The following is a 13,971-nucleotide window of genomic DNA, read 5'->3' as shown; positions in this document are numbered from 1 at the left end:
ATTCGGTGTTCTCCTCGAATTACCTAAGAGACGTTAAAATTTCGTACGAAAAGTGCTTTGCTCTGGGAGCGTATGTTTCGGCGAATTCAGTGCTGGGAGAAGGGGCTGAGGCTAATCCTTCCTATTTAGTTTAAGGCTTTATTTACTGTTTATTGGTGGTTGTTTTTATTGGTTAATTGTCAGAGGGAATAGGGACCCTCTTACAATTCATAGATTGTAACAATACTAACATGGTCAGGTGATCGGGATTGGCTTCAGTGCTCTTTGTGATTTGTTTAATAACCTTAACTCTGTCATGTAAGAGGGCGAGTCTCCATTGATATGACAAAAGGTCAAGGCTCTACCATGTAAGTGGGTCAGCCCCCATTGGTACGATCCAGTATAGGCTCTGTCGTGTAAGCGGGCTAGCCCCCATTGACACGATCCAAAGAGTTATTCAACCATAGGTTCATTCCTCGTTGAAACTCTTGAGGCAAGCAGACTCATCGACAGTAGTCATGAAGTCTTCAGCCCAATAAGGTAGGAACTATGGATTATGTTATCCAAGAACATAGGTTGTTTTTTCCCTGTTTTTTAATGTATTTAGTTTAAGTATTATTTTGTTTTTAGCTGTCTCTTGCCCGCCACCAAGGGTGCCAATCAGCTAAGTATATATCTGCTGGGTAAGTTACTTGTACAAAAATGATATTGTTAAGATACAATAAAGTTTTGTACATACTTACCTGGCAGATATATACGATTAATGGCCCACCCAGCCTCCCCTCAGGAGACAGGTGGAAGAGAAATTATGGCTTAGAAAACGGGAATAGTTCCAGACCCCGCCACCCAGCGGCGGGAATGGTGGATCACCTGACCTACCTGTCGCGTGTGCCGCGAGTTTTGAAATTCTGTCGGGACGACCGAGTCTATAGCTAAGTATATATCTGCCAGGTAAGTATGTACAAAACTTTATTGTATCTTAACAATATCATTTTAAAATCATAGAATACAAAATGCCAGGGGCTCTGTTAACTTAAAATTGTTCTTTAGAACTTGAAAGGCATTTTCAAGTTATGGTTATTCTTATTTATACTATATCTTGCGGATTTGAGGTATTTTTATACTATATCTTGCGGATTTGAGGCACACAATACATATCTGTAAAGAAGAGGCAAGTATTGAAAGTCAGCTCTTCTCCAGACATCAGAAGTTGACTTTTGACTATCTAAAAAAAAAAAAACCATAGCCCTAAACCATGCAGTTGGGAAATATGTCTTGTTCATTTGCAGAACAAACCCTCGGTCTTAACAGTAAGGATAATTTTGTGCCAGCTGGAAAACAGTTAAAAACAATCAAAGATTGTAAAGCAAGGAGTCTGTGGTATCTGGCAACTCGTGTATATTAAGGTGGAAGCTGGTCACTGACCGGGCATAGAACCTCTTGTGACGCACTAGTCTTTCTTTGATCGCCTTGGAGAGTAGTCGCTTTTGCTCTCCTACCAAGCCGGTTGCTTTTGTGCCCATGATTTCTTTATTTCAGTGTGAGTGTGTGATTGTTGTGTATCATGGAGGCCACCGATTCTACTAAGCCTCAGGAGTGCCTATGCCCAGGCGTTCCAGGATTTGTGTGCTCCAAGTTTTTGACTGCTACCATTACAGATCCCCATATAATTACAATAGATGCCAATCTAATTATTGTACCATTATTAATCCTTGCCCAGAATGTCATTTCTGGCCAAAGTTGCAGTGGACGATGTTTTACAAGACGAGGGAGCATCATAGAGTTTCTACTGGGCCTTCTTGATAAGGTTTTTCGCTTCCTTGTTTGGATCCTTCGGCTTTCCCCTCTTCCAGAAGCATTTCCCCGGCTGAGTCGTTTAGAAGTAGTATCAGGAGTTGCACAGGATGAAATTATGTTTAATTTAGCCCTCCTCTGCCACAGGATCTAATGCTTTTCCTGTGAGGGAGGAGGCTTCTCCATCTGTTTCTTTTATTTCAAGAGTCAGAATCAAACAAGTTGGCGGCTGTATGGGCATATCTAGGCCTACAGGGGTCCCATCCTTGGATGGTCTCTCCCATTTCATGGCAGCTCGTACCCCACCTCCAGCCCCATTGGCATTCCCCCCACCCCCATGCCTACATTACTTTGGATCTCGTGTGCTGCCTCCTAGCGGTACGCCTGCATCTATGTTGACGCCTCTCATCGCCCCTCTAGTGAGGGCATCGACCAATGTTGCCATTTGAGATGTCATGATGTCACTCCCAGCTTCCTCTCGACCTAAGACTTCAGCTACGGTGGCGTCTCTTCCTTCTGTCGTTCGTGACATCATCTCTTTTGCCTATGACATCATCGCTTCCACTTGCTGAGCCATCGTAGACATTTATCCAGACTATGTTCAAGAGGCTGGACTCATGTTTTATCAAGAGAGGTTTTGTGCTCTCTCTGGCAGGAATAATTCATGCCCTCCACCTCCCAGTAAGACATTGTAGAGGGAGGAAGATCACCCCATCTCCTTCCGCCTCTTCTTCTCCCTCTCCTCTTCACCATCGAGTCAAACGGAGAATTAACAACTTAGTGGCATCATTGTCTGCGAGTGGAAGGAGTGCATCGCCGACATCCCTTCATAGCCATGTCTCTCCCTCTCGTGTACATGTTCGTGACCATGGAAGGGTTGAGAGTGAGAGGAGTGTTTCGCTGTCTTCTATACATGGCCGTGTTTCTATACACAGCCGTGTCTCTCCCTAAGGTGTACGCGAGAAGACTGCTTCTCCATCTTCGGCCCAGGCTGTCTCTCCCTTGCGCATACGTGCGGGAGATCATGAAAGTGTTGCGCACGAGGAGAGTGCTTCGCCACATCCTTTACACAGCCGTGTGTCTCCCTCTCACGTGCATGTTTGTGTTCATAGGCGAGTAAGCCCCTTATCTCAACAATCTCCACCTCCTGTTCCCAGTCGGTCATAAAGATGATAAGGCTCCGGTTATGAAGTCGAAGGTGCCTACTACAACAGTGTCTCCTGCACCTTCCAAGAATTCTTCTTTCTGCAGGGTTGCGGTAGACACTTGAGATCATAAGAAATCTCTGGACCACGGACGTGTTTTACGTTCTCCTCAAGACCGGACCTTTAGGAGTCATTCTCTATCAGGAAGTTTACTTCGACATCGTTCCACGTCCCAAGACAGTGCTTGTTTGTCTTCTCATGGCTGTGTCCGTGATTCGTCCCATGGCTGCATTCGTGATTCACCCCACAGTAGTAAACAAATTTCTTCAGAGAGTTGGCTGTGTTAAGGGGATTTAATGTATTAGTGTTTCAGAGAATTCAGCTTGCAGGCTGATAATTGAGTTTTATCTCGTACAGTCTACTGGAAGGTCTTAAGGTTATAAACTGAAATTGTGGGCCAGACTCAATCCTTGGTCACATGTTATCTATATATTTATCCATTCAATATGGGTTATGTCAATTTACGAAAAAACACAGCAATGGAAAGAGGAAGATATGCAAATGTACATGGTGAAAGAAAAAAAATTCTAAAAAATTTTCCCTACCTTTTACAGACAGCCATAAATTTTACCAACTTATACATGTTTTTTCTAATAAATTAAATTTATTTTGTAAAATTATAATTATTGCTCACACATTATCAAAATACGAAAAATATAAGCAGTAATAAATTCTTAGTATTTGTTGAAAAATATTTATGTAAATTTACAGAGAATGAAGATTCAGCAACCCGTTGGTATATTTATGAGCAAATTTACCAAAAGGCGTTTTGTGAGAGAGACCAAAAACATTCTCCCTTCAAGGTGTACTGTTGGCAAGAGCTACAACATCTTCCTTTAGGTGAATTCACATTGGGGGTCCTTCCATCACCTTGAATGGGGCTTTTTTCATCTTTTAACTAGTGTTATTAAAAAAAAAAGGCTTTAGCAGGCAATGTGGTGGCATGGAAAGGCAACTCTGGACACGTATTGACATACGTAACATCCATAATTGGTCTGGGTTAACTGGTGGAATAATGGCCAACTCTTTGCAGTGGCTATATGACAGCAGTGATGTTCAGGCATCTTCATGGACTTGTGTCCTTGCTGGACAGGCCATCTCAGCTAAGGTGAGAGTGACTGTGAAGGATCCTAGGGGAGGTGTCATTGTAGAACCATCTGCAGTGAACATCGGGTCAACTGGTGGGGTTGTAGTGCACTCCTAGGAAAGCACAAATCAGGATACTGAGGGCCATGTTGGCACTTGTGTCTGGCAACATCTGAATCCTGAAGTGATGTAACTTTACGAGAGGGAAACGGAGATTGGCTGCAGTCTTGATAGAAGAGGGTTTTCCCATCCAGTGACAACTGAGGTTGCCCAGAGAGGGTGGTGAAGACTTGGCACTGGAAGTCGCAGCCTGTCTGGCATCCCCTATCCTCTTCCAGCAGCATTGTTGTAATATACCTCTCAGTTGCTGGGGCAGCACTGGACCTGTCTGCTGCACTAATGGCATGAAAAACTTTGTGATGATGTGGTAGGGGTGGGAACCATTCTATGTTTCTTCTGCTTCCTGTGGTGTGAGGGCGAAGCACGAATTGCAGAAATGGCCTTCCTGGTGGCCTTATAGATGCGACATGTATTGTTAGCATCCTGTAGAATTGTTGGTGTTGAGATCTCCAAGTTTCTCGGTTAGATCTTCATGCATGACTCCATGAGGATGATCATCTTCATCTAGGTTTGCTCACTAACTGAAGATTACTTCCTCAGCAATGTTCTTGAGTCTTATGCAACGTACGTCTGAAAAAGATTCTCCCTCTAATCGTTTGCTAGTGAGCAGCCGCCTAAGACGTAGATTCTCATTGCAAAGGCTCTTGATGTGTTCTTGAAGGGCACCCTAAACTTCATTGATACTTAATCTGGCCAGGGGATATATGTCCAGTGTGTGCTTGAGGATCCTGTCTCCCCAAGGCAAGACACATCCTCATCTGGATTAATTGTTTCTCTCTGGGTAATTCTGGTAGATCCACCATGAAAGAATAATTGTTCCATTGACATCACCATAACCTAAAAATTTGAGGAGTTGCATCTGGACGAAGGGGGAATGGGTTCTGGGCAGTTGATTTCTGTGGAGGGGGTACTGATGGGGTTGCTGCATCCTCTGGTGGCAAGGTAGGAGTCGAAGGAGGTGTGCTGGAGCTTCCTTTGTGGTTGCTTCCTGTTGCCTGCAAATTTCTTCCTCCTCTGATTGTCATTAGTCAATTAATTCTTCCTGTTTTCTTTGTCTCTCCTCTTCTTTTTGTGTCCTTTCCTCCTGTCATCTGATCCTGGATCTGTGATTTCTCCAGGTATTGTATGAGCAAAAGGAAACCAGCTGATTGGGGTATCGTCATCTAGGGTTGGAGTGGGTGGGGACTATGGACAGTAGACAGGGTCTTGTTTAACGCTGGGCAAGTGGGGTGTTGCCACTTGATCTTCACTTCAACCTAAGAACAAATCCATTATGAATAATTCTGTTTAGTCCAAACATGCTTAAAACAGAATTTAACAAAAATGTAGAGTATCAAGTATTTCATGCAGTGATTGAAATAATGGTTTGAGTTTGCTCGTTAGTACCACCTTACACTGAACATGTGATAACTGTACTTAACAGCAAATAAAAGTCCATTGCAGGGTCAAAGTAAATGCAGGGAATTGTCTCTGAAAATCAGTCCTGTAAAACAGATTTCCTTATCAGCCACTTCCTCTTGGACTACTACTAGTATTGCTTATACAGGCAGGAAACCAAGGCGGAAGCTATTCAGTTGAAAGGGAGTTCACAAAAAAAACTAGGACAAGGATCATGTTAAAGTTGGAAAAGTGCCCATACACTCTTCTTTCCCACCACTATCCCTACATTAAGGGGTCGGTTGCCTGATGTGCCTTCTCCACTGCCTTCTATCAAAGGCCATTATCCTCCACCAAACCTTCTCGCCATATCTTCCTTCACTTTATCTTGCCATCTAACTCTCTGTCTCCCTCTTGATCATCTTCCTCTAACAAGTTCCTCCCAATCCCTGTTCACTCCCTCCTTGTCATCCATCCTCAACACATGCACATACCATCTCAATCATGACTCTCTTATCACCTCTGTAATCTTTACTATGCCTGCCCTTCTTCTTATTTCATTATTTTCCAATCTCTCGAGCAGCAATATTCCCATCCATAATCCACCTCAGCATTCTCATCTCTGTTCTTTCTTCTTAGAACCCATGTTTCTGCTCCATACATTAACACAGGTTGTATCACTGTGTCATATATCTTGACTTTTAACTTGATTGGCATTTTCTTATCACATACCACTCCAGCTACCTCTCTCCACTTTCCCCATGCAGCTTTTATCCTAATGTCAACTTCAGCCTCACATCCTCCCTCTTGGCTTAAAGTATATCCTAAGTATTTAAACATTTCTGCCTATTTTATAATAGAGCCTCTTCTTTCTTGTATTACTATTCTGTCTCTATCTTCCTATGCTCAGCAAAACCTCTGTTTTATTTACTTTCACCTTTAAGCAAAGTGCCCATACACTATTACTCCCAAAACACAAGCATTCTCACTTGAGAACATTCAAGCACATTACAACATATCATAATCATCAATAGCAAATCAAAAGAAGGATAATGCCTTTCAACAACAGCAGACCTGTTAGCAGTCCAGCAGTATGCAAGGCAACATGTACATGTAAAGCAGTGCTTTCAAAGGAAAAGTGACCCAAGAGTCAAGAGGTTAGGTTTCAACCCCCTCACTTGCTGCCACTCACGGGCTGCTAGGCAAACTACCTCACTACCTAGTTTCAACGCCAACATATTTTTGCCAAATATGTAATCCTATAAAAGAGAGAGATTTGTACCCTAGTACGATACCCTCGTAGGAACAATCAGGATTGTAAGTTTGGAAGAAACTTATTGATTGCATATATAAAATTACCATGCAATGTCCCACCATTTGGAAATGAAAAGATGAGCTGGTAATCCTATAAAAGAGACAGGTTTGTACCCTCGTATGATACCCTCATAGGAACAATCAGGATTGTAACAGTTTGGAAGAAACTTATTGATTGGAAATATAAAATTACCATGCAATGTCCCACCATTTGGAAATGAAAAGATGAGCTGGATATTTTACAAAGATACCAATGGTTAAATATGTGAAGCTGGTCTTGGATGTGAAAAGCACAAATCCTGTCTTACATCTGAGGAACCTAGGTCTTAATTATGTACCACCTGAATAACTTGATAATGTAAATTAATTTTTGATGATTACCATTCTATTTCAACCCTTCCTTTACAATTTAATTTTTTTACAATTCCTTAGGATCATTAAAAATTTTCCAATTTCCAAAATGTCTCTGGGTAAAAGTCAACAATAAAAGTCCTCTGAACCTCATCACTAGTATCCAAGCATCAAGATTTTAATATGTAGATGAATCCTTTGGAACATATAAGCAAATATAATTTATTTTATATGGAAAAGAATATGTATGCCTATTACATGTGATTATATCCAACACAAAAGTTTAATAATAATAATATAGTTTGCTCACCAATGGGATCATAAGCTTCACCACAGGTTGCCATTATTTCTTGAATAGGATCCATAGCTGATGGCTCCCTTTTTTCAAAGTACAATAGGGCTTCTTGTCAGGATGGAGATTTGTTAGCCATCCTTGGAGAGAATGATATACCAAGCATATTAAAAAGTTTGAACTCATTTGACATATTTATTTAAGTCAAATAGCCTCCTCATGACCCATTCAAGTACAGTTTGAAAAGAATGTGGTTAAACATGTTTCATGAGAATGTTCAGACTTCTAACATCTAAAGTAAAGTACTGGAGACAATCGTTTTGTAAATAAATAACTTTTTGCTTTATTAAACTAAAAATTTTCAAAATTTTATTATAAACAAATCCTTCACCCAAGCACTTTTAAAAAAGTACTTACACTCGGTGGTCAGTTCAATTACCTTGTAATTATAATAATAATAATGTAAAGCATAAACAAAACCAAGATTATTTTAAAATTTGCAATGTTGCTTAGTGATGCATTTTTTCGGACTTGCGTTAACCCAAAATGTAGTCAAAACCATTTAGAAACGGGCATCCAATTTTCCATTTTTAACTTGCTTTATGCAGTTATTTTGAAGGAGGTTTGTCTTTAGCATTGCTTTGCACTCCTAATAAATTTTTTAATATGTCACCATTGGTGAGTGTGTACTTCAGGTTTTATCCCCAGATGGATACTTTTCTATAATTATCTTAGTATAAAGGTGATAAGTACAGTATCTATATTAAGGTGAAATGTTTTGCTCAGCCAGTCTGTATTATTTGGTATTCATTATTAATTTTAGTCACTTCATTGTCATAACTGGAAATGATGTAGATGCCTCTTCCTAAGAGAATTAAGTGGAATAAATAATATTTTCCAGCAAATATGAATAAGCAGAGTTTATTTGTTCACTTTCATTTTATTTATCTTTTTCAGTCGTTGGAACCTTTGACAAATGGCAGCAACAACTTTGTATGAAGGATGGTTGAATTAGCACCTCCTAGGCTCACCCCTTCTGACGGAGTCTAAGGATTAGGTCTAGTCCCAGGAACTGAAACTGAATTCAACATGGCAATTTTTGAAGTGTTTCAAAAAGGCCATCAAAAATCTTTCTTATTAAGTACATTATATGGATTTGAGATGGGAGTGGCATTTTTTGCCATATGTTGTTGTTTGAGATTCCTTCTCTTGTCATGCATACAGAACAATTAATTTTCATAAGAACAATTTTATAGTGACAGAATAGTATCTATTGTTTGTGTCGTTTTTCTCCCAAGGCAAAGTAGTGTGTATTTAATGGCTTGTAATGCAATGTAAATATTAATGAGGACAAGATGAAACCTTGCTCCTCTGTCACAAAGAACTCAAGTCAGCTGTAAAGTTTGGCTATTCTTACCTATAAAAAAATGGTTTGACCGGTGACTGGAGTATTGTGCACTTACAACAGGAGCATGTGAAATTCTTTCATATATTCAAGGGTGTAAATGAACAAATATTGTCTTGGAAAACTGAAGAGTTGGTTCTTATTTATGCATGGTAAGACTTGGACTAAAGCTCATCCTATTTCTGTGAACTCCTAGATAATGAAATCATATGAAACTTGACAAGATCATGAGAGATGATGTGCTGTGAGACTGTCCATGCTCATATTTTGTGCAGAAATGTTATCAAGTTACAAATCGGCAACTTGAATTTCTGTGCATTTAGTAACTTGGTCTTTTTTTTTTTTATTCTACTTTCCAGTCTATTTTTCTCTTGTAAATACAATAAAAACCAAAGCTTCCAGTGTTCTGTGCTGCAGGAAAAACTACATGAAATCTCCAAAGTATTTTATCTTAAATTAGTATTTATAATGTACATCAGTGCTTAAATTTTCAATTTTATTGTGGGGGTTAGTTTGGTTTGATTCTTCACCTTACACCTTCATTGCATTGAACACAGCTGACTAGGGTTCATTCCTTAGAAATGAAAGTAATTTTTTCAAATATTCAATGTTATACATAATAAAAATATGACAAATTTTAAAAGTAATTTGTATTTTTCCTAACATACAAAACTGAGGTCTTTGTAAAAATTAATAAATTCTAGCCCACAAAAAACTGAACAATACCAGTTGTTCAAATACTGTTAAACTGCAGTTTTTTTATGTGAATATTTCAATTAAATGTTAAACTACAATTCGTAATTATTTTAACATTTCATTTTAAACCGCAATTGTAATTATTTGAATATTTAATTTTACTTGACCAAAGTCTATACTCTACTAAAGTTTACTGTCATATATTGTTCTATGCGAGATTAGCTTAGTCATTTGTGTAAACTAGTCCTTGACAAATTACAAGTAATTGTGTATATTATCTGATGGGAAAAGTCAGCTGTGTAAGTAGACATGCTATTGTAAATTCTGATAACAGAATATGCAGTACAGTACTTTTTACTTACTTCAGTATTGTTAATTTGCTGTTGCATGTTTTGTCTTCCCTTTTACCTGTTTACAGAGGGAATTTTATTGTAAACTGTTGCATTTATAGGAAGTTTCAGGTGAACAAAGTAATTGGTCATTTGTGGGTATTTTACCAACATTGTTGACTTATAAATTTTAAGATATGATTGAGGATTGAGGGACACAAAATTATGTACAGTTATTTCATTATCAAGGGAATTTCAGTTATGTTTTAACCATGGAAAAAATATTACCCCATAACCATTTTATACTAGAATGAGAAAAGATATTTTAATAAATTAAGATTTTAATTTAAAATATGAAAGGTTTTGCAATTAGTAACTATAATTAATATTTACAAACTTAATGTCACAGACATCCTTACCTGAACTACATTGGAGTTATGTCCCAAAGTGTTATACCTATTATACTAAAGAAATATATATTATACTGAATTATAAATTTACAGAAGCATACACTGCTACACTCGCAGGTATAAAAGCTGAAGGCTTGTTTAACTTTTCATTAAATGCTGTATAGTTTTGTTGTAGGGTATGTGTTAATTTTTATAAGAGCTATACCAAGAAATGCTGAATGCTTCTTCAGTTTCTAGGGTTAAAAATTTATCGCACAATAACAATTAAACAAGGGCTTGTTTTAATTAAGATTTGGTCTTTTTTTGATTATGCAGTGCTTTTGAGTTTCTTAGCAATAGACAAATCTTGAAGGATTTTTTATGTAATTATACAATTAACTCCTTGTGACATTTACATCTTATAACCAGGAAGTCTATTGTCAGTTTCATCATAAATCTCTGCATAATTATTTAAGTCAAATCAATAGTGATTAATGTTGATTAAGCTGTCACTTTCCTGCAGAAAATTGTGACACAGGACCGAACAGTATCATTCACAGTGCCAAGTTTTAACATTTTCTGTATCTGCTGCACTAAGTGTAGAAAAAATAATGACGATGTGGGGAAAGGCCTAGCATATAGTATTTGTATCATGTGACTTCACTCTGCAGAACCTAGTTATGACAAACAGTTACCTTAGATTCCCTGAATCATTAAAACTGGGACCTTTGTAATATATATAACTTTCAAATGTTTGATGGTCACAGCAATGGCAAAAAATTACCCATTCTAGTCCTTTATATATGAATAAGAATTAATTTGGCTAGTTGGTAGTAATTAGCAACTAGAATTTTAGTGAATTTCATTTTGTCTGTGTGCTTTTCTACCAGTGCTGTCATTTATGTATAAATTGTAAGACACATATTCAGTAAAGAATAATTGAATGTTGTAAAATAAGTCCGTGTCATTTTATACGGCTTGTAAGTTTCAACTGACAACTTGTTCATAAATAGTTCAAAGTTAATGTTCTTAATTCTGAATAATGCTGTAACTCAAATCCAAAGACCCGAAGAGTTTATCCTGTATTTTTATTAGTGTTTATAATTTCATTATTCATTACTAATGTATGTAAATTTAGAATTTAACAGTGCAGTGTTTGTTTTATTCATTGGATAACCTATGGTTGGACAGTACTACCATACATATATATATTCATTACATATTACTCAAATCTTTTTAAGTTTTTTTTAAATCTCAGCACATTTTCTGCAAGTTTATGAACTGCTAATAAGTAGTTAACAAGTTGGAAGTAACTGCACATTTTATAAATTTCAGAATTATTTTTGGGAGAGTATGATTATGGATAATTTTCAAAGTATTTGATACTTTTCACCAAGAAAATTATCTTAAAACAGGTTGTTTCTCCTTAGGAACAAAACACAAATGAATACCATATGTTGGTGTACATTAAAATAATCTTTGTTCTACAAGTGATTACTTATATCCTAAATCGCTTTAAGTTCCCCACTACCTTTGAGGTGTACAGCACATATAAAATTAATTTATAAATCTTACCAAATTTACTTCATCATAAAATTTCCCTGGATTGTGATTCTTTTATATAAATTTAAATGAGAATTAAGTTGAAACTGTGATATACAGTATGTTTGTTAGCTTGCTTGTCTTGAAGCTCAAGACTTCACTCTCATTATTTTTATGTATAATGATGTTAATTTATTGTAAGAAGAGAAGGTACTCCTTGTTTGTTATTATATTTCTTACAGGTCCTCTTTGTCAGTTACTTAGGAGTTTTATGTCTACTTATCAGAAAATGTGTGTCTATGTTTTTAAATGTAGTGAATGGATACATGCATGACTGAGCTTTTGCCTGATATGAATGTTGTATTTAAGTTTGGTGTAAGGAAACTCAGCCGGTAACTCATTATTATTATCAATAAACTTTAGAGGTGGCTAGGTTGTGGTTGGGGTCTTAAAATTTCATGTCGTATAATACTGACTTCAAAGGAATGGGATATTACCAGTATTACTATACATTTCAATTTGGGATTAACTCTATACAAACTGCAGTTTTGATGCCATTCAAATCGTTATATGGGTGTTTTCTTCTTTTACCATTTAGTAATCAGCAGCATAGACTGTTGTTTTTGCACTGTCACTCTTGTTAATAGATTGTGGCACTGTTTCAAACTCATCAGTAGTAGATGTTTTGGTGTTTAAATACAATATTCCTTGACCTAGTCTTTCCCTCAAAGGTTTATTTTATGACACAACTGTATTGGGAACTTTTTAAGCAACTGATCTCTCCAGGATTTGTATTGGTGAACATAAACCATGATCCATAGATTTCATAATTAAAAGTATATAATGACTCAGTATATAAAATACACCTTTGAAGAATAATATTACCAGTCCAGAGATCCGTCCTGTTGGCAACTCTGCCTGTACTGCACTTGGTACTCCTAAAAGGAGAGAATTTTTATTTTTCTTTGTTGCTAAGAATCTGGTCTAAAATATTTAGAAAAACTGTAGTAAATAATGCAGACTTTAAAATTATTTTATTGATGGAATTTATCTATTACAGTATAAGGTAAGTCACCATTTTGCATCTTAAGTTTCTGCAAGAATCTTTTGAACAGCAGTGTTTGAAAAAGTACATTTCTCTCTTTCATTCCATGAGTATACAGTTTTCTTATGTGTCACATTAGTTTACTTCTCTTTATTCTTATACCTATTGAACAGTCTATTTACTTTTACCTGTCACAAGGTGTTTGCAGAGTTTACTCATTAAAAGTAGTCTTTTCATCCCAATATAGTATATTGAATTTTCAAGAGAAGAAAACTTAAAACTAAGCATCTAACATGATGTAGATATTGTAAATATGCTTTGTGGGCACAGTATTGGACACCAGTGACTATTTTATTTAACTCCTGAGGTTGTCTTTTTGACAGTTTTTGGCCTAGCTATTAGGCATGATTACTCTTTATCTGGTTCTTTGTCAATTGTGTCAATTTGTGTGCAATGTCAGGTTAACCATGGAGATTAATTTTACAAGCAGAGTACTATTGACATTAATGTATAAGTCTTATTCATTAACTCCTAGATTGCCATTTCAGGATTAGAGAGGTTGTTTCAATTGTGCTGTGCAGGCAAGAGCATTAGTGCTTCTGCTGACATAAAAAGTAAATTCTACTCCACCCGTGAATATCACTGTCAGGAATCACATTTTCTTTTATAACTTATCTGTGCTTCACTCAATGAAATTCCTTAAAGGCTGAGTGTGCTGAATGTGAAGGAATGAAAGTTTAAATAATATACCAAGTTATACATTCTTGTAGTATGTTTCACCAATTTTAAACCCAATAGCTTAAGCACAATGTCCACTCTGTGTGCTTGTATTTAGGTTATAACTATGGTATTGTATATTTAGAGTATTGTAACTATCAGTTTCATAATAAAATACTTCATTATACACCTCAGTTTGTATCTTTTACATGCTGTTGCTTATGCTCTTTGTGAAATATTTTAATTGTCCCTCTGTTAAACCAGAGTGTACCGAAAAGCTATTCTTCTCACTTTAAACTAAATTTTAAATTAAAATAAAATTTAAGCTGA

The 13,971-nt window shown here is 36.8% G+C and overlaps 1 protein-coding gene and 1 long non-coding RNA gene across 5 annotated transcripts in view; one reads left to right on the top strand and one right to left on the bottom strand.

Annotated features, from left to right (window-relative positions):
• The window catches only part of LOC135216748 (low-density lipoprotein receptor 1-like), a 666,768-nt gene extending 652,940 nt beyond the window's left edge, over positions 1 to 13,828 (top strand). For all 4 annotated transcript variants that reach the window (XM_064252224.1, XM_064252226.1, XM_064252222.1 and 1 more), the window contains one exon: positions 8,476 to 13,828. Coding sequence is in view for 3 of the 4 variants with exons in the window: in XM_064252226.1 (XP_064108296.1) it covers positions 8,476 to 8,517 (42 nt within the window). In the remaining variant the exon portion in view is untranslated. The remainder of the gene's footprint in view (positions 1 to 8,475) is intronic.
• Positions 3,457 to 13,971, bottom strand: part of LOC135216751 (uncharacterized) — a 72,389-nt gene continuing 61,874 nt past the window's right edge. Inside the window, exons 3-4 of the long non-coding RNA XR_010314907.1 lie at positions 7,537 to 7,658; positions 3,457 to 5,440 (exon numbers count right to left, since the gene is read on the bottom strand). This is a non-coding gene — a long non-coding RNA (uncharacterized LOC135216751). The remainder of the gene's footprint in view (positions 5,441 to 7,536; positions 7,659 to 13,971) is intronic.

This window comes from Macrobrachium nipponense, chromosome 6, assembly GCF_015104395.2.
Source record: "Macrobrachium nipponense isolate FS-2020 chromosome 6, ASM1510439v2, whole genome shotgun sequence".
Taxonomy (NCBI): Eukaryota; Metazoa; Arthropoda; class Malacostraca; order Decapoda; family Palaemonidae; genus Macrobrachium; species Macrobrachium nipponense.
The sequence above is the reverse complement of the archived record's forward strand: the minus strand, read 5'-3'. Positions and strand labels throughout refer to the sequence as shown.